Source organism: Sceloporus occidentalis, unplaced genomic scaffold (genome assembly GCF_023333645.1).
Source record: "Sceloporus occidentalis isolate IW3139 unplaced genomic scaffold, rSceOcc1.0.p SCAF_37, whole genome shotgun sequence".
NCBI lineage: Eukaryota > Metazoa > Chordata > Lepidosauria > Squamata > Phrynosomatidae > Sceloporus > Sceloporus occidentalis.
Window position 1 is genome coordinate 1,875,208 of NW_028317017.1, and position 22,185 is coordinate 1,897,392.

General features: G+C 40.7%; 1 protein-coding gene across 1 annotated transcript; it reads right to left on the bottom strand.

Annotated features, from left to right (window-relative positions):
* Positions 1-6,803: 6,803 nt before the first annotated feature.
* Positions 6,804-14,268, bottom strand: LOC149297698 (dual specificity protein kinase CLK3-like). Its single transcript, XM_089488171.1, has 12 exons — positions 14,120-14,268; positions 13,430-13,652; positions 11,087-11,180; positions 10,315-10,381; positions 10,118-10,234; positions 9,291-9,457; positions 9,020-9,114; positions 8,816-8,945; positions 8,581-8,663; positions 8,180-8,259; positions 7,258-7,348; positions 6,804-6,986 (listed from the first exon to the last, which is right to left on the bottom strand). The coding sequence occupies exons 1-12, from the start codon at positions 14,266-14,268 to the stop codon at positions 6,804-6,806; spliced, it is 1,479 nt and encodes a 492-aa protein (XP_089344297.1).
* Positions 14,269-22,185: the final 7,917 nt, after the last annotated feature.

Consider the following 22,185-nt stretch of genomic DNA (forward strand, 5'->3'; position numbering starts at 1 on the left):
ATCTCAGGGAACTAATGGAGCGTGTGCCTCAGTGGGGTCTCGTTTGAGTCACCCGAAGCGTCTGCTCAATCGACCCATGGACTACTCGCAGTGTTGGTGCTACACATCCCTGGCCTAGGTTGACTGACTGGGAGTCCAAGAATGTCTCTCATTCTTATCCTTCAGGGGATACAGGCAAAAAAAGCCAGACGCAGATGGCATTAGTCCATATCATCTAGCTGGAGCTTCTGAGCACACCGTTTCCCGCAATCCTTCCAATCCAGGAAGAGGATGTGCCTGGAGGCTGCGCCATTTTGGCAAAGTTTATCAGGAGGTTATGTCCCTGTCCAGTTGTCCATGAAGAAGTGGACAAAGAGTGAAGGCTTTTTGGAGCAGCCGAAGAAGACAGAAGAACAAGTAGATGCAAGATCAGGAGCTGGATGGCACAAAGACACGGACAAGGAAGTGGTCAACTGAGAAGGTGGGAGACATTATGAGAGAGAGAGTGAATGAGAGTGTGAGACTGTGAATGAAAGAGTGGGTAAGCATGTGAGAGTGAGTCAAAGAACCTAGAATAATTAAACAAATTCAGAGCTCTGCTTCATTTTCATCTGTTTCTTTGGGGTCCCTCATCGTTTTCGGTGAGCTTCTGAATTGCCAAAACATGCAAATTTCATTAACCCCCTTAATGACAAAGCCCATAGTAACATAGTTCATAAGGTTGAAAAAAGACCAAAGTCCATCAAGTTCAACCTATATACATATTGTGTCCCTACTGTGTTGATCCAGAGGAAGGCAAAAAAAACCTTATGAAGCAGATGCCAATTGCCCCATACCAGGGGGAAAATTCCTTCCCGACTCCAAATATGGCAATCAGAATAAATCCCTGGATCAACGTTCTGTCCCTATTAATCTAATATCCATAACTTGTAATATTATTGCTTTCAAGAAACACGTCCAGGCTCCTTTTGAACTCTTTTATTGAGTTTCCCATAACCACTTCCTCTGGCAGAGAGTTACATAATCTCACCGCTCTTACTGTAAAGAACCCCCGTCTGTGCTGGTGTAGAAACCTTCTTTCCTCCAACCGTAGAGGATGTCCCCTTGTTATAGATACAGTCCTGGGTATAAATAGGTCCTGGGAGTGATCTCTGTACTGTCCCCTTATATATTTATACATAGTTATTAAATCCCCCCCTAAGCCGTCTTTTTTCCAAACTAAATAACCCTAATTCTGATAATCTTTCTGGGTACTGTAGTCCTCCCATTCCCCTTATTACTCTGGTTGCCCGTCTTTGAACCCTCTCCAGCTCCACTATATCTTTCTTGTACATACATGTACTGGCTCAAAATGCATTGTTTTCAATGGGTTTAGGGACCGCCCATTGTTCTTAAGGGGTTAAAATGCACAAGTCTGGTCTACATTGTATTTCAGATTTCAAAAACAAGGACATTTCAAGGACTTTTGTGTGTGTGTGTATACACTGTGTGCACATTTATTAGACAAGTTGTATTTTTGACAATTTTATTATTGAACATAGGGCTGAAACAACTAATCGATAAAATCGATAATAATCGATAATGAAAATCGTCAACGATTTTCATTATCGATTAATCGAATCGATTTTTATCGATTATAAAAAGAGGTTTTTTTCAGAGCAAATGCTCTGAAAAACTCCTCTCCTTATATAATCCGACCTCAAACAGAGATCGGATTATAACACTAGAATCCGGATCCCCCGCAACGCTGCAGGGGACCTGGATTCCCCTCACTGTCGGCCGGTCTCTCACTTCCGTCTCTCTCCCCCTCCCATACGTCACTCTGCCTCTCTCCCGACTCCGTTATTGACAGGCACTTTCACTGCAGCTTCATAGAAGCCTCAGCGTGAGTGAAGGGCAGTAACGGAGGCTGTCTGTGTGATGCAGACCCCCACCAGCTGACAGAGAATCGAGGTCTCCTGCAGAGGATCATCCTCTCTGTCAGCCGGTGGGGTCTGCATCGCACAGACAGCCTCCGTTAGTCATCTTCACTTACGCTGAGGCTTCTATGAAGCTGCAGTGAAAGTTCCTGTCAGTAACGGAGCCAGGTAGAGAGGCAGAGCGGTGTATGGGATGGGGGAGGAGCCAGAGTGGTGTATGGGAGGGGGAGGAGCCGTAGTGGTGTATGGGTGAGTTATAGTGGTGTATGGGGGGTATTATGAATTTCAGGGCAGGACCGGCTCAAGGCAAAATGCCGCCCCCCCCCCCCTTATCTACCCTTCCTCTCCCTCCGTCCCTGCTGCCCCCCCCCAATTATCTACCCTTCCTCTCCCTCCATCCCTGCCGCCCCCCCCTTGTACTTACCTTTCAGCAGTCCTGCGGCGGGTCTCCCTGTTCGGTCTCGGTGCCGGCTTGTAATGCACTCAGCATTACAAGCCGGCACCGAGACCGAACAGGAAGACTCGCCGCAGAGGAGAGAGAGAGGGGCGCCGAGCGGGTACTGACAGCTTGGTAAGCGAAAACCACTCGGCGCCCCTTTCTCTCTCTTTCGCTTTTAAAAAAAAAAAAAAAGGGCTTGGGGCGGCAAAGTGCCGCCTGGAGCGGTTGCCCCACTCGGCTCCATTGTCGGTTCGGCCCTGTTTCAGGGCATATAGGGGGTATAAGGCATATCAATATTAGGCATATCAGGGGGGCATAAAACATATCTGGGGGTAAAAGGTTTATCAGGGGGCTCAGTTGGATATCACTGGCATATAAGGAGTATAAGGCATATCGGGGGCACAGTGGCATATCAGGGGGCACAGAGGAATATCTGGCATATAGGAGGTATAAGGCATATATGGGGGCAGAGTGGCAAGCTGGGGGTCAGATGTGCATAACCAGGGGCAGTTTGGTAAATAAAAAAATGTAAACCAGGCTTTTTTCTCAGTTTTTATTAAATATGAAAAATAATTAACATGAATTAATATTTACTAATAACTTTGCATTAAAACCTAGTTTGAGAAACACCGTGTTTGGGTTCTTGTAGCTTTTATTATTATGTTAGTAAAATAAGAAGGTGAATAGAGAGAGGCCATTGCAATAAAGAGATGAAAGTGTAAATTGTACGGTTTTTATTACATTATTTTAAATAGAAAAAAAATAGCATTTTTTTATCCGATTAATCGATTATTAAAATAATCGTTAGTTGCAGCCCTAATTGAACAACTACAGTGCTCTCCGTCAACCTGAATTTTTAAGAAAGTAAAAGTGAGGGCTTGACTTAGAAGAATATGTGTGCACAATTATTGGGCAACTAAACGAAAAATTATAATTTTCCCATATTAAAGTGAGGATACTAAACAAAATCCAAAATTTGCAAATAAACATTTGACATTTCCAAAAAAAAAAAAATCATTGACTAATATAGCCAGCCTTCTTTTCAATAACAGTCATAAGCCTTCCATTCATGGAGTCTGTCAGTTTCTTGATCTGTTGACTATCAACCACAGCCTCCCAGACACCGTTCAGGGAGGTGTACTGTTTTCCTCCACAAGTTTTCAATACGGTTTAGGTCAGATGAGGAAGGGGGGCATATATTTCATAATTCTTTTGTGGGGGGTAAACCTGTGTTGTGTTTGCAATTGTTTCATATCAATGTGAGCAGAGTGTTGTTTTTTTTAAAGAAAATATCAAAGGTTAAACAATAAAGACAAATTTTCACAGCCATATTTACCAAGGTTGCCAATATTTGCAGAGGGCACTGTATATCCACCCATTTCTCCAACTTGTTACGAAGTCTCGGTATATAAAATTAAACCTAAGCCCAAATTTCAAATATGCCTCACATCTGTTCTAATACAGAGCTCAATTTAAAACAAAAAACTGGTGTATGCGATCATGAACTCTTATTTGTGGCATTGCTATGCTCTTGCATTAGTAGGTGTAGTCTGTATATATTTTATTTGGATTACCAACAATAAGAAAATATGATGCCGATCTTATAAAGCATCAACAAAAGCATAAGTTGATTTGCAATGTGTTATCTTACAATAATGTGGAATTCTCAACCATTTTTATATTCATATATGGGTTCATTCAGAAAAAAAACAGTTGACAGAGTTTTGCAGAAGGTTTGTTTGAGGACCTTCACAGAGAAGTGATTTCTGTAGCACTTTGTTTTGTTGAGCAGGGCATAAGAACCTTCTGTGCTAACTACTTCAAACTGATGGCAAAGGCCACTCCGACCTGATTTGGGCTAGCCGTGCCCAAAATCAATCTCGCTGATCAAAGGCTAAACAAACACCTAAAAAATATAGACTAGGTTGTTTTCAATGCAGTTAATAACATGCATATACACTGTATATATAAGTATATAGAGAGCATATACCTGCACACTACATTCACACATGGACTCCATTAACATCTTACATGAGCAATCCTAATCAGAGCCAACATCTGTGTAACAGCTAATAATATAACTTAGTTCCATCTTTGATTTTTGGCAGATATTCTGCAAGAGGCCGGGGTCAATCAAACTGATCTTGAAACATGCAATGGCTCACTCTTGTACAAATATAATCTATGTGCAGGTTCTGAAGAAGTTGGAATTGATAGATGTCAGGTAAGAAGACAAAAATGTATATTTCAGTATGGTTTATAAACCTGCACCGGATATTTTGCACACATCTTGTTCCCCGGCACATATATCGCTAAGACAAGTAGAGTTTGTTTGTCATATGGGGCAAAAAAAACAAAACTATATGCCTTTGAAAGGAAGATGGATTACAATGAAAACCATTCACATGGATCCAAGATATAACAGATTTAGGCCACCATGTCATATTTATACTATGTTTTAGGCCTCCTTGTCACACTATTTTGTGACTTTTGTACTCGGTTGCTTAGGGTGTGCTTTTGGAAACCTTTGGGCAGCGAGACATTCTATTTACACTATTTTGGTGAGCACAAAACATGAAATTTAGTATTCTACATTCTATGAGGGACACTAGAGGGAGATAAACAGGGCTTCAATAATAGAGAGGGTGTTGGCAGATTTATCTCACTGACTTTACATTATGAAGAGTTAAAACAGAGTTTGGATGGCCCTGTATAAAGCATATCGGCTGGGTTTCCTGAACGTCAACTTACTGCTTGAGCAACGAAGGGCTAACTCAGCCACCCCGGCAGATAAGTTAGCCAGAGATAACCCTTTATACAATGCATAGTGAATATGAAGAGCTGAAACCACAACTTTCCTAAAAACTCCCCAGCCAACTGAATGAATCATCTTTGCAAGGGGAGTACAGTTTATATAGCAACTCTATACTAAAATGCCAACAACCCACAAGTGATTTGTACAAGTTACTCCCCAAATAGCACCCATCAGCTCAATAAGAGAGCCTCTACTGGTTTGTTAGTTACTCCAAAACCCGTATATTTTAAAGACCTTGAAATATCCACACAACTATACCTAATCACACTTTCTCCAAAAGCAGGAAACTCACTTTAAATACGTGGGTGACTTTGCTGGTTATTCTGGGGAGACAAGGGTCACAGCACCAACATAGCCTCCTAGGGGGCAGGTTAATAAGCGTATTACAATATAGCTAGCGGGGTATTAGACTGGTTTTGTAGCATTAGATATACCTTCACTATTGAAAGTTTTCTACATAATTTAACACGTTAGTCGCTACATTTTAATAGAATTGGTGTTATACCGTACATTAGGAGTTTGAGGTTGGCATTTAGCTATGGGTAGCACTTTCTTTTGTCTATTAGTTCACTAACTCCCTGTGTGCAAAACATATTGAATGGCGAGTTTGCATGCCTTAATTATCTGTATCTATGATATATATCTTTCTATAGTGCGTATGTTATAATATACACACATAATTGTTCAAGATATTTAAAGGACTAATTAAATTATAAACATTATATGCTTAATAAACTGAAGCACATAATCTAAATGTCCATTCCAACTTTATCCGTCTCAGAGTAACAGGAGGCTAGCGTGCTACTGTGTATGGAAGCTTGATCGAGGGATTCTGTAAAATCCTTGGTATACGGTATATACTTTACATGCTTAAACTAGAACTAAGCTTTAGAGCTTTGCATAGATGTCATAGATGCTATGGATTTGCAGTCCATTGTATACCATCACAAAAAAAGGAAAAAAAAATTCTGGGTTTTTCAATACTCCAGTGTGCTGTCTACAGAGATAACAGATTGCAAACAACCCTGGACATAATATAACGATAGTATCATTAAGGAAACTGGATACCTGTGAATAAAAGCTATCTGTAGATGCACATAAACATAAAGAAACCAGCCTGCAATGTATTCACGGTTGTAGAATCCTGGAACAAGTACTTAAGTATTTTTATTAATCTTTGTCCCTGAGTGTACAAATATATATATATGTATAAAATATGAACATATAAAGACTTCCCCATACCCACCATGCATTGAACCTCGAAGTCAAAGCAGAAAGACATGCATGTGATCTTAGAGACGGAAGTCATCATCCCCATGAAGTGTTAAGTGGCGGCAGCAGCAAGTATCTTTCGAAATTTGCCCGTGTAACTATTTGTAATGGTTTCCTGCATGGATAATTTAACCCTCTTAACACCTAACAGTGTTTAGCCGGCGCAATATCGAGAGGGGGTTTGACATCAGAATGCAAAGTGCCATCCTCTTCAAAACGGCAATATCACAGAGGGATGATTTTGGGAATATTGACTGCTTTAGAGCTAGGAGGTATGCAACACAGCAAATGCATCAGAACTGTCATTTCAAGATGTCCAAGATATGTGTCATCATAGTGGTTTGAGGCAGTGACCAAATGAGGGCAGATATTGTCATAGTCATCTGCTGAGGTCTCTAGAGGTCCGGCAGCCCAATGACCTTTCCTCAGGACTAAGATTATTGAAGAATGGGTGGCTCAAGGCTTCGGTCAAGGTGATCCTCAATGCAGGGTTAAACTCAAGCATCTTTTGCAGCAGATCAAAAAGCTTAGCATCCTCTGGTGTATTATTTGTCTTGTAAGTCTGAAGAAAAAAAAAGTCCATACAAAGCAAAAAATTACTAAAATGTCCAAATTAGTAAACAGAAGTATTTACAGAGCACAAGACAGCAGCAACTATGCATTAAAAAAGGCTAGGCTAGTCATAGTTAATAAAGTATCCCAATGCTTTACTTTTACGCGTTAAATCAGGGGACACTTAGTTCCTCATAACATAGTATTTCTAATCAGTCATCATATTTATTTATCCCCTGGTATTCTTCAGATGTACAGGTTGGGGCAGTGTAATTGCTTACCACGAGTGGGTGACAGTTTTTGCTGACATAGCGTCCATCTGAAGATGTCTCATCCCAGATCAAAGCACCATTTTGGAAGTATTTTTGTTTCCTAAAGTGAAAGATGTTATCTTAGGTGCGGCAAAACAAAACCCATCATAGGATAAAATTAAGCCATTGCAACAACAGACTGCAGATATTCCAGAGCCCCCAGAAGGATTCTATGCCACTTTCTGCATAGTTCAGAGTAGAGTTACAAAATCCAGTCGGTTTCACCTACATCCAGCTGATTCAAGCCTAGTTAGATTTCACCACTTTTACATCAGTTACTGTCACAGATTCAGTAGGTTTATAATAATCAAAAAGTTAGCCCTCCACAAATGTAGTCATGATTACCTGTCATAACCTCACTGAATGTATAGGTATCCACAGAAACACACATTTAAGTCAAATAAAGAGCCATTACTATATTATCCAGGTTACTGATGTGAAGGCTTGTATTATAAATTATACTAATAGCTCATAAGAGCCACCTTACCACTGTCCGCATGAGACATTTTTCTTGTAATCATGGATGTTTTGGCTTGTTACAAAAAGATTGTTACTTGGTGTTTTTTGTTTGTTTTTTGTTTTTTTTATAGGCAATCAGTACATATCAAGAGCAGTAGGTTAAAGAGAGCAAGCAGGTTATTTCATTACATCAAGTGTGGCAATACTGCACGCAACATTTCAAACATATTAAGTTCCACTATAGGGCTCAAAGCCTTACTGTCCTTTGTACAACGTTTCAGTTTAAAATTGTTAAACTAATCTCATCCTGAAAAACCTGTCATTTTATTTTCCTTTCACTTGTTACACGCACCATTGGCATTTTTGTAGTCTTAAACAAATATGGCACTGAAAGGGTTAATCACCAACAAGTAAAAATGGTTGCATCACTCACTTTGTCTTGTACATCATACGACGTGGCATCGGACCGACAATTTTCTCCATCATAACCAAGTGCTCGCGGTTATCATGAGTCTAGTATAAAGAAAAAATGCTCATGAGTTCACTGCATGCATGACAAGCTGCCGTCTACAACTTGCTTTAGAGACCCTTAGTTTTATATCTGAGCAAAGATATAAAAAAAAAAATTATCGGATTTGAATGATTCTCCTTTTGTCACAGTGGGAAAGACACCTGAAGCACCAAAGATGCAGTGCTCAAAATCAGAGATAGATTTAAGCCAGTAAGAGAAAGTATGTTAGAACCAATTAAATGAGACCTAGACAGATCATGGAATCAATAAGCATGTATCTGTGCTCTGTCAGATGTCACAGAAACTTGTAATGGGAAGAGTACCTGGAAGAGCGTGAATCCAGTGTAATACTCAAACAGAATGCAGCCCAGGCTCCACACATCACACGGCTGAGACCAGCCCAGCTCTGCAAAGGAATAGAAAAAGAAGCTCAGACTATTAAATAATCAAAGACTGATCCACCCAATTAAAGACTAATCTAGATTTACCACACCCTGGACATACATATTTTTTATAGATTTTCTTTCAATCAGAAATAACCCAAATCCACAGACTCACCCAAGATCACTTCTGGGGGGCGGTAGTGACGAGTGGCTACAATCGTGGTATGGTATTCATGATCAAATGTGGCACTGCCAAAGTCTACCACACGGATGCTGGAATTCTTTACAAATTTCTGCTCACATTTCTAAAAGAAGGGAGGGCAGCACTGTAACAAATGTAAAAGCAAATCGTATCGTAGTTAAAAGGTCGGACGCTCACCTTCCCCTCATTGTAACTGACATCAAATTCAGAGTTTACAAAGAGAATGTTCTCAGGCTTCAGGTCTGTATGTGTCAGCTGGTTGTCGTGTAGAACTGAAAAGGAACAATAACTGCATTATGGCAAGGAACCACAAACAGCTGCCTGCTCTTGTAACAGAAATAAGACACTTTCAAAAAGGTTATTTCTGCATCATCAACCTATAAATATACAAATTACTAGGTAAGAAGACAAAAAAAAAAAAAAGGAGGGTGGTGACAGGGAAACTCACATTTCAGTGCATGGCATAGCTGGAAAGCCATATGTCGGATCTGAGGGAGCGGATATGGCAGAAAGTTGTTCTCTTTCTGGAACTCGAACGTACTTTTCCCGAGCAGCTCAAAGGCGATGCACACATGGCCATGGAAGTCAAACCAGTCTCGCATCAGGACACACATGCTTGAAAAGGAATGGAGATTAACTGATGTTTAATAACGATTTGTTAAACTTTATACTCCAAATGTATTTATAAAGACGGACTGACTAGTATAAAATCAGTGACACAAGGAAGGAGATAGTTATATTAGCAGTGTTTAGTTTAAAGTGATTCTCTGCACCATAATTGATTTTATTGGTTAACACACTGGCTAAAAATGTCGAGCTGCGGTTCTTTGCAGTCTTAGATTAAACCTCTACGTACACTGCTATTCCATGCTGCCTGACTTTAGAGTGTCAGGCTAGGTAGTTAAGACTGAGTGGTTCTATTGTTTATCAAAGGGAGTAGGATAGGAAGTCAGGGCGTTTATATGTGCTCAGCGATCCATCTGCTAATCAAATGGCCCCTATGGGCCATGATTTGTATGACATTTTATACGACAATATCTATGTGATTTGCACGCTTGGACCAAGTACAGATGTCATGTGTACTTTATAGAGACATAGAATCTGATGACAGATAAGAATCATTTGGCCCATCTAGTCTGCCCATTTTCTTCTACCGTATAGCCTAAAATCTTAGCCAGTCCTTGGCCGTGCCTTAGATTCAGGACAGCCATATGCCTATCCACCACGTTTAAAATTCCCTCAGCTCACAGAGGAACAGATATGAAACAGACGTACTATTTGTTCTCCCGGTCTCTCTCTTTGATCTTCTTTAGGACATTAATTTCCAGCTGGGCTGCCTCTCTGTACTTCTTCACATTGCGGATAATCTTAAGAGCCACTCGAGTTCTCCCTCTACGGGCAAATAATAAATTGTGATTGCTTAAGCCAATAGATTTATCCCCCCCCCCCCCCCGAAACTGAAGTTTACAAACCTGCCATGGTCCATGCACTCCACAACTTTGCCAAACGTCCCCTCTCCCAGGCTTCCCACAATCTCATCTGAAAAACATAGGAGCCAAGTATTGTAAGACAGACAGAAACTAAAGACTTACACAAAGTCTATGGAACATACTGACACCAATTTCTTCAACAGAACTAAACATCGATATACATGTTTTATTAAAAGTCCAAGCTATAAAGACGACCTCGGCTGTGGAGTCTTTAGCATAACCGATAAGCCACAGTTGTACTGTCTTTGATTCTTCACCTAGCAGTGACCAGTGAATTATATATATGTCTGGACGTAAGCCCCTGCCATTTTAGTGTTTCTGGAGTCTGGTTACAATTCTAGACTTAATCTTATGTAGCTACTTTCAATGTCAGAATAAAATTCTCTTGATTGATTCTAGTAATCAGTTCTAACCAACTCCCCCGTTAATTGTAGAATCTAGCTTTAAATAACATTGCTTCATTAGAAGCATGTTTTCTCATGGCTATATAGTGTATATCATTCATCATGCATGTTGTGGTTAAGCCACACATATTAAGACCCCATGCCAAGTCTCTGCTAATTAATAGCTTGCTGGGAAATGGTAAACGATGATGTCACTGTTATTTTTCCAATGAGATAACATTAATTATACCAGGCATTCCCTTTACCCCCCTCAGCCCTGTGTTTTTTTTTCTTTGTAAGAAGTGGGGAGGTCAGGGAAAGGTAGGGGGAAGAATATAGAGGATAAAGTTTTACGGAAGAGCGGTAAGTACATCTCTCCGTGATGCGTTCTCCGGTCCGGCACAACAGGTGCCCTTCTTTGTCATCCTCCACACTCTGGCCGTCCTTTGCACTCCGATGGCTCTTCTGCAAGTCAACCCGCCAACAGACGTACGGCAGACCATTGGCGGTACAATTCAGGGAGGCAGGGACATTAGGGAGATGCGGGTCCAAGGCGGTGGAGATTGAGAGGTGTGCAGACGCATAAAAACATAGAACGATAGGGGATATTGCAAAGGGAGACGTGCAAGTTAGAGACGGCTCAGAGTTAAGGCCGAACTGAATGCAATCAAGCACTTCCTCCTGAGTTAATGGTAAAGTCCGGCAAACCTATTTTATACTCCTCTACCCCTTAGTATATGACATATCTTTACAAAAATATAGTTTCACCTTTTAATTTTGTCCTGTGACAATTTTACAGCATCGCTGAGGCATCTGCGTAAGTAGTAAATGAGGAGTGTGGGGGATGCTACGCAAATCACCGTTTCGAGAACCAACAGATTCTTGACTGCATGCGCTGTCCCACTAATAACCAGATGACAGATCAGGCAAAATATATGACGCAACACCGATCAGCCGACTCTGGGGAACAAGCATGGTCAGTGAAGACAGTCCCTCGCCACCACAGGTGCCCGACAGCAATCAGGTTATTAACTGGCGATAACATTTTACAGTACAACATGTAATTGACTTCACGCAAACATTTTAGTCAGTGAACATATGATTTGTGCAAGTATGATGGTGGAAATAGTTACTAACTGTCCAGTCACTGCTACTTAAACAAGTTACATCTCCTGTTATATCACCCATATCCAGCACAAAATGCTTCGCACGCTTCCGGGAAACCTGTTGGGGAAAACTGCTCTGTCAACGCTCTATTATAAATACAAGCACGTAAAATGCTCTGAAATATCCTCCTGAAGCCTTCTCAAATATCAGGATCAAACTAGGATTTCACCATACCCACTCGGGTTATCATATCATCCTTTGGCTCCAGGACACATGTAAGGCACTGCCCTGCAGTATGTGGGATTTATAAACCGAGATTGGATGTTTTACTATAGTAATTACTGAAAAGAAGGTGGAGCGGTCATCTTACTTTGCACACATTCATCACACACCAAGATCACTTCATTGTCTAAACCAAACTAGAACTTTGTTTAAGTAGAGGAACAGAGTTAATAACTAGGCTGAATAATGTGGGCAAATAATGCCTTATACAAAATGTCAATACTTTTACAATCTGTTGGTCCAATAAACAGTGTCGCATTCTACCCTCACTCCTCATTTATTACTAAATCAATGACATTCCCCAAAAATCAACTATATAGCACGTTTTTTACAAATGGCCGATTAATTGAAGAGTCAGCAACGGAACAGCGTGCCAGCCTAGAAACACTGTTTAGAATGGCTGGTATATTCAAATTATATTTTACTTTTAAATGGTACGGTCTTTACATTTATTCTAGGTCTACAATTGCTTAACTCTATGTTCTCACTACAGGTGTTGCTGCCTGGAGATAAAGCCCGAGCAAACTCAGCGCAGGGAAAAAACCCACAAGCACAGGTCGCTGGGCCATGTTCACTAAGAGGCATTCTGGAGGAAATTGCTAAATGTTAGAATGTGCTAGGAACAATTAAAACTCTCCAAGGATTGCTTTTTGTAAGAGAGACAGTTACCCAGGGGGGAAAAAAATAAATATATACTTTTACATGAAAAGAAATTAAAACTATATGCTAGGCACTTTGTCAGCAATGGCATAGACAAATGGTTAAGTTAGCGGGGAAAAAAATCAGCTATTACTGCTGTGCTGATAGATACTTAAGGCATAGAAAAAACAAATCCAAAAAGACGGCTGCTGGGAAGGCAATGCACGTGCCGGCATTGCCTAACATAGCAACGTCCTGAGGACTGCTGGCATACGCAGCACAACTGCAAACATCAAAAAATTATATTTTTACATTTCATGTGGTTTTGGTTTTTTTTTTGGTTTTTTTAAATACTAATAAAGATTCCAAATTCAAAGGCATAAAAACGTGCTCGACTGGGACACCATCACTGACAATGTTGGTGTAAAACAAGACCAAATGGAGCATAACATTGGATGGACTAACAATGGTTTCCTATCAGATGTAGCAAGCAATGTTATTTCGAGTAGGAGTTTGTTAACTTACCCCAGTCCCATCACAGCATAGTTACAGTAATGCAGCTTTTTGCCAAGGTAACTCGAGGATTCAAACATGACTACCCAGCAGCATACACATTAGGGGAATCAAGCCTTCAGCATGAGGTATGGTTTTTTCAGAGGTCACTCACCCATGTAATCTATACTCACCGAAGAATTCCAACTACCAGACCTGGAGCGCTTGCGCGAGCCCGAGCGATATCGCTTCTCATAGCGGTTTCTTTCGGGATTCCTGGAACACGGACGATGGGGTGAATGTGCAGAGTAAGAGTAGCTCTCGCTGTAGGAAGAAGAGCTGGCACCCTCCGAGTAACAAACATCACCAGAATATATATTATCGGGTTTCCCCCAGTATGTGTTTCTGTTGTGGTGGCTGCACACAAAAGAAAGGAAAATGTCAGTTTGTTCCAAAGTACAGTTTCTAAATACATCTAACGTATGATTAGTGTTTTGTTACTTACATTACAAACATATATGTGTATGTAGTGCTACTGACTAGAGCTAAAGCAGGGGGCTGGAAATAAACGATTACACCTCCTTTATCAGATAGAATCTAAACTTTAAAACACAAAAATCCAGGTAAACATAGATTTTGACATTTTCAATGGATAGGCTTCCTCAGCCAGGTAATTATATATATTTTAAGTTATTCTCACCAGTTATCTTTACCTGAAAAAATGCTTAATTACTGCAGAACTGAAGACAAAATTGATCGAAACTGTATTTAACCCTAAGAGGGCTGTCATTCAAGATACGAAATATGTAGGCAGCTACATAAAGCTCCAGGTAGACAAAGAAAAAAAAATAATTACAGATTTACAACTTCTGCCAGATGGTTACCTCCTTGAGCGAGACCTGCGTGGAGATTTCCATCGCTGGCGTAATCTTCTCCTTTCTTCTTGCTCCCTGCTTGGCGACCGTCTCCTCCTCTTCCACATCTGAGTTCTGTAGTGCTCCTCAGGAGACCAGTACCTTTTCCTACGGTGCATCTAACGCAGAGACAATACCCAGCTGAACATGCTTGCATTCACTTATCACGTCACACGCACAACTATTCAATCCCACAGCAAATAGCAAAATCATCAGCGATGTAACGTATAGGTCAGTAACATCTGCAGAGCAACCCGTTGGCCACCATTTATATACACTGTGATAGCCTAGTATGAAAGTACCGCTGTTTCCACACTGCTCCCCAGACTTATCTGGCATTTACCCATAAATGACTCTTCTACATTCTTAGACATCTAAAGAGTGTTTAGGTCTTTAGATGTTCTAAATAAAAACCAGTCAAGCCACACATAAAAAGTGATTAAAACCCAGTAAGAGTTTCTACATTAACACTGAGCAGCTAAGAAATGTACATATTAAGCATACAGTTAAACGGCCATTTTGATTTTGTTAACATACGTAAAGTAATTTTACGCTAGCACCAAGACGACATGTTTTTGCTGCCAACAGTGTGTATGAGTTTAAGGGAACCGAAGCTTCATGCCTTGTGAAACTGTCCCCAGTCTGCCTACCAAAAGGATATATAAATGGATGACGCGCTTACCTTTAATATTCTCGAGCTGGATCGTAAACAGATTTAAACAGCATTATCCGGCAGGTGCTTCTGCATTCACAGCGGACACCTTGGTACAACACAGTAACATTTCATTTAAACAGTAGCCATTTTTTTCCCCCCCCCCAATACATAAAAGTCTTAATAAAATGCAACACCTGGCAACAAAAAACTTTTACTAATTCACAAGTGAGAATTAGCAATAGAGAGAGCCCCACTATAGTAGCAGGTGTGTCAAAACATAAGAAAATAAAAAGGTAATATTTGGGGATTGCACATAGTAACGATGTACCTGTAAAAGGTATAATGCATATGATGTCCGCTACCAAAGTTATAAAAATAATTTATAACCTTAGGTCCCAAATTATTTTGCAAAAGTGTTTTTTTCTTTGACATGCTTTCACACACACCTATAGCAATACCTGCATAGACACAAAGGCCTCTCGCCTAGTCTGGAAGGCTGTATTCCACCTATAAGGCCCATATTTCAGCATCGCCAACTGCAAAGTGTAATTCACAGCAAACATACTCCACGTATATAGCGTTAGAATGCAGGATGAATTTGGGAGAGTCAGGGAGGATGAATCGGGCATCAGTCATTCCAATACGGAAGACGTGATGCCTTCTGACTGGGCCAAGTAATGTACAAATTCTGGCTGAGGTGTGGTTACAACGAGCTTTCGTTAGAATAGCAGATTAAATGGAATAGCACAAACGGTTAACACGCTCTACGTATATTAGCTGTGAGGCTGGCAGCCGAGTTAATATGAGGTTAATTGCTGCATCACGAGAGCTAGAAGCCGGACTCGAACGTGTAATCCCAGCGCTTAACTCCGCCATTAACAGACACGCACACGGGGCTAAAAACACAAAGCTGTACCGACGACTGCTTTACTTAACACACCAGCAATCTCAAACACAAGAAAGGGCAACCACTCCATTCCCACCAACGAACTTACCGCGCGACCCTACCGCAAGTACACAACCGCCACTTACGTCACCGACCGGTACCCCCGCCTACTTCCCCTTCGCTTTCTTCTTGCGTCCCAAGCCTCCTTTCAACCCCGCGCATTGATTGGTAGAAAGCGGATATACGGTGGCGAAAGCGAAAAACGTGGGATTCGTAATCCGCATTCTAGTGTTGGGGTATTCAAAGGGCGGGAAAGAAATAGCTAGAGTTTAAAAAAAATCATACAACACTGGAACCTTTCCATTTCTTTCGAATTAAAGCGGAAATGTCGGAGTGGAGCGTCTGAGCCACCTAATAGCAGCGTGACTAATACGTGTGCAATATTTTTGATATTAGAGGCGGAGTGTCAAGGAAAATTTTTCCCCGGGCCTTAAGTACATTGTTATACAGTAATATAGGTTAACTTTAACAATAACCTGGTTTTATCTTATTTTGTTCTAATAAACTTATTGTATATGCAGACCTGGAGGCAGCTATTATTGCCAATCAGATTTTGGGTGATTTTCTTGGTTTTCAATGATCAGCAGGGTCCCTTTGCTAAGGGCAGTGCTGCTGCGTGAAGCGCTTGGCTGGCCCTGTATAATGTGTAGTGAAATCAGTGTGAATATATACCGTATATATATATATATATTAAACTGGGGTAGTTCAGCCCTGTCGATGCAGCTTTCCAGCACTGGTCATTTATAATGTTTAGTGAAAGAGGGAGTTCAAATCACAGCTTTGCCTTTAGTGAATACATTACAACTAAGAACAGTTTTTTGTTTTTTTAAAAAAAAAAAGCACAATACTTTTGAAAACGTATTTTTAACATGATACTAGTAAAACAATGACAGGAGTTTCCCTTTAAGCTGTGCCTACAACTCAGTGTAATGTAATCGTGAAAATGCGAGTCCTATAGCCGTATTTGCTTGAGTATAAGACAACCCCCCAAAATCTGAATATTAATTTAGGGGGGGAAAAAAAAGAAAAGGCCTGAATATAAGACGACCGTATAGGAAAAAAGTTTTACTAGTAAATGTTAATTCACGTAAACTATTTTTTTAAAATAAAAGCTATGATTGAGAAAAAAAAATGTTTTTATTCCCAACCTGCCCCCCAGTTATGCACATTTGCCCCCAGGCTTTCCACTCTGCCCCAGAAATGTATTATACCCCCTATATGCCACTGTGCCCCCGATATGCCTTTTAACCCTCTAAATGCCACTGTGCCCCATGATATGCCTTTTTCTTTTTTCAAAAATCCAATGTTTATTAAGATTTTCAACATTTTCCACGGGGAGGGGAAAGGGGGTAGGGATACAGAAAGAAAAAAGGGATGGGGGCGAGGGAGGGACAATCGAGGACACGCATGACATCATACAGGCAAATGAGCCATTAAAGAGCGTCAAAATAACAACAACAACAAGATGATTACAGTCAAGAGTACAGAGTAGGGTCAAGCAGGGCTCGGCTCCTAGCACACAAAGCCCCAGTGGAAGCGAGAAATATACATCAACACAGGGGCCAGGCTGGGAACACCAGACCACAGAGCCTACAAAACGTGACGGGACAGATAGTGATATGCCTTTTGACCCCCTATGTGCCACTCTGCCTCCAGAAATGCCTTATACCCCTATACGCCACTCCGGTATTTAGGGAGTTAAAAGGCATATATTATCACCTGCACCAAGCTAGCTAGTGGGATCGGATACTCAGGCGTTCACTAGAGTGACGTAGAGTGAATGTCGCTTAGCATTTAGGCTTAGACAGGGGCATAAATAGAAACCACAGGGCCCAGGTGCAAAAATTGCCCAGAGATCCCCCAAGTTCCCTGAGCAACATGTCCTACAGTTCCACCTTTGTATGCACATTCATGTTAACACATATATACATAGACATTCATACTCACATACACTTATACACAGACATTCATGCTAAAATACATTTATACATAGACATTCATGCTCACATACACTTATACACAGACATTCATGCTAAAATACATTTATACATAGACATTCATGCTCAAATACACTTATACATACACACTCATGCTCACATACAACACTTTAGTACCACCCCAGTGGCACAGAGGAACAAAACCTGTACCGAAAAGTTGTGTTGCAGCCCATAGATAATGTGGGTTGGTAATCAAACCATGTAAAATTGTCCCATGACATCCTATGAGCACTTATCTAAGGCTTAAGCAAAATAGGAACAGTCTAGTTACTCCTGCTATATGCCTTCCCAGAAAGGGGCAATTGTGCTTGTGAACCATTAACAATGGTATGCACTGGGGAAACTTGGACAAATTATTTAATGACCTCATCCGATCAGCACTATCATTATGCAAAGTCTAGTTATCACCAGTTCCAGGGCACAATAACTTTAATCTGTTTGGATAACTTCCACAGTATGTCATACTAACCCATCCATATTTAGAGGTGGGGCCAGGGCTCTACCAAGAACTTTATGTGAATTTGTAACCCATTAATCATTATTAATGCAATTTAGTGAAACATTTCAATGACAAATTAACTATTTTACTTATAAACTAAAAATTCTAAGTAGGTGGGACCATCCATCCTAAACATAGTCACTTTGCATGTGTGAGCCATCAATGTCTCGCTGTCACTAGTTGAAACAATCTCCTGTTTTAGTAAATGTGAATAAACACAAATTACTGAAAAGTTACCTTTATCTAAGAACAGAGGGCTTCCCTTATCCCTTCTCTAATCTGGTATTGTTTATTTAGCCCAACCCCTGCCTATACATGCATTAATTGTCCAGACAGATACGTTTGTAGTAATGATCATGGCTGTAGAAGCATGTCCATTGCTTGTGTCAGTTGCTTGGTTTCACAATCTAAACTGGTTAATCAAAAAAGGGAGCAGCTCCAGTCTTGTTGCTGGATGTAACCATAGAAGCGATCTCAAGCTTCCATTTACTCCTTAAATTGTTCTGAGATTTAGCAGGGCACACAAGGGAAAAATCTCCTCTCCTATACCTCGAAAAATCAGGTAAGTCTTTATTCTGTCCCCATAATACCTTTGGCATACATAGCATCCAGTACAGGAGCTGATTAAGTAGGCATTAAATAAAAAACAACATAGGGCTCCCTCTCCTCCACCTTCACACAAGCATGCATACTTACTATTATGCCACTTAATTGTATTATTATCTAAAAAAAAAGTCTTGTTTGGATGCTCTTACTGCTTTGCGAGTAAAGAGTTTCTAATTATAAAAAACAGTATTTAATATACAAAAGAAGTCTTGTTTCCTTGCAAATAGTATTTCTTTCAATACTTTTTTATATGAGCAATACTTTTTTATAACATGGAGTGTGTTAATTGTATGGTCCTAATCATATCTATCACACTAAAAAAGTTAAATCACTGATGTGCTAAAAGGATATTTATATTTTTCTTTAGTTCGGTGTAAATTATGTTTTCAATGTTTTTTGATAATATGTATCATAGTGCTGGAGGGGGGGTTGTATAAATGAATATATTATGTATGAAGTGAAGCACACTGTCCACTGAGATATAGTCCTGCTAGAGCTGTGTCCAGCATTCATATATTGGTTTTATTAACACAGATGTATGAATGTTTTATGTCACTGAGGGGGTAGTAGATACGCTTCCCAGCATAAGTGGCACAGGTCAGTACAGGTAGGGGATATAAACTTGCAAGGGACAGGCATAAGGCTGTCCTGAATACCAAAGAAAATACCAATTTCTGAATAAGGTTTAAGGTATTTAAAGCATGAGGAAAGAGAACTACATGGACCAAATAATTCTTATTTGCCTCAAATTGTCTTTATATGTTCCTCTGCGTGAATGTCACATGGCATGAGGACTTTGATGAACCAAGGCATGATTCCAGTTAATGACCAGCTCTCATAGGAGATATACCCGTTATGTGTGCACCATATGTCATTGACTACATGCAACACTCAATTCTTGGGAAGGAAGATCTACACAAACAACTGTTTTCTCTTTCCTGATTTTAGGGATTTCATTTCCTTTGTTTTTTATGTACTTAAAAGTTCTGGTAGACTTGTAAACGTATGTATGTCAGCTTCTGGTATCTATACTGAATCCAGCCATAGAACTAAATTCTTAAGTAACTGAGACTGTTTACAGACATTGGTAGTAATCTGTAACCAGGGCCGGCCCAAGGCAAAATGCCGCCTGGGGCGAATTTTAAAATGCCGCCCCCCCCCCCTTATCTACCCTTCCTCTCCCTCCGTCCCTGCCGCCCCCCCCTTATCTACCCTTCCTCTCCCTCCGCCCCCCCCCCTGTACTTACATTTCAGCAGTCCTGCGGCGAGTCTCCCTGTTCGGTCTCGGTGCCGGCTTGTAATTCTGAGCGCCGGAAATCTTCCGGCACTCAGCATTACAAGCCGGCACCGAGACCGAACAGGGAGACTCGCCGCAGAGGAGAGAGAGAGGGGCGCCGAGCGGGTACTGACAGCTTGGTAAGCGAAAACCACTCGGCGCCCCTTTCTCTCTTTCGCTTTTAAAAAAAAAAAAGGGTTTGGGGCGGCAAAGTGCCGCCCCTTCAAAAGTGCCGCCTGGAGCGGTTGCCCCACTTGGCTCCATTGTCGGGCCGGCCCTGTCTGTAACAATGATAAGACAAACAGCTGGCATGAAGGTGGTGAAGAGTGATAAAGATCACTAACCGTAAGACTAGGCAACTACCACTACTGTTTGTGGTTTACAGTTGGCTGGAGTTCTAATAGGATGCATTTGTCCCACAGGATTGTTGCAGATTTTCTTCTGTAAAAAGTAGCTCTGAGATATGTTTATAAGTCAGTGTGTGAGTGTGACCTGTGTTTACATACGTGGTAGGTCTGTGCGCAAATAATATGTGTATATACCTGAACAAGTATGACGTATATGCACATTTTTGCCTGGTGTTTAGCTAAAGGTACTTGCAAGGGACTGGAGTGGTTCTGGTACGTGGCATAATCTTTTTCACATGCTAACCTTGTTTTGTCTCCTTATGTTGTATTTTAGGTAGATTACCTGTTCTGTTCATTACCCTTGGCAGAATGTGGACAGTGGTGATGTAATAGCCCTTTCCCGGTTATTGTTACATCTCCATCTAATCACACCCTATAAATGTCGTATCGCGTCTGCAACGGCTACGTCAGTTTGCCCTCTCGCTACAGCCCTTGTGGGATCCATCAGTACAATGTGGACACTGGAAGAAGGTCCCCCCGTGGGGTCTCCAAGAATCTGGGGAGCATCCAACATGAAATGGAATCACCAAGACCTTTCGCATTATCTGAACTGGAAAGGCACATCGAGGTGACCGAAGAAAGTGTTAAATAGATCACAGCGCCCATTGTCAACATTATAAATGTACTACTTAGTAATTGCTCGACCAGCTGTATACATATTCTGAATGACAGCAAACATAACTTTCTCTAGTCAACGCTATTCGGTATAGGACATTTAGGAGTAGTTTGTGGACAGGAGATTACAACTAATCAATTCTTTTTGACCTAGTAACAAAAAGTTAAAGCTAGTAGTTAATGGCTCTCTTGTAGAACCATTTCCAAATATTACCTATGAATGCTTCTAACTGACCTTCCCAAAGCCCTGGTTCTGGGTTTGATTGATATATATATATATATATATATATATATATATATATATATATATATACAATATATGTGGTCAGACCCAGCACCCAAATTATACTTGGTGAAAAACCCTTAGGATCCGGCCCTGAGTATCAGGATTTTCTTCTGTAATCCTAAAAGAAGTTGGAAATTGGAAGAAAGACTTTCTGGAGTTAACTTCTTTCCCATTGGTGTTTTAATGCTAGTGTGTTGCGGTTGAAATCCCTGCTTTGCACATAGAGGTTTCAGATTGTTTCAATATTAAAATGATATGCTGACCCACATATGGTGAATCTTCACTTTTGGGTAAAAATATATGTGTTTTGAAGGGGCCAAACATCAACTCACGTAAATGTAAAAAAATTAAAATACAGATTTCTAATGCCACGAGACTTTTAATAGATTTCTTTAAGTTCTGTCCTTTATTCTACAATAAGCAGTTCTATTCTATTTTAGTTAAAACAAATTTGCTTGAAGCGGGCTGAGCTGCCTTCTAACTTCTTATTTTGTGATTTGTTCTTTGAAAGGCCACTGGACACTACAGCAGAGGCACCGAGAGTCCACGGCAATTGGACAGGTCGAGATCTGTGAGTCCTCTGCGGGGCATCCACTCTCTGGAACACTCCAGGTACGTTGCAGCACATACTGCTATATCTCGCAGGAAAAAAGTACTGAAAAAAGGCAATGCTTTTCCATTTAGGCTTCACCTCTAACTGGGCACCAACCACTAAGAAATCCAATTATTTTTACAACTGTGTCTATGCA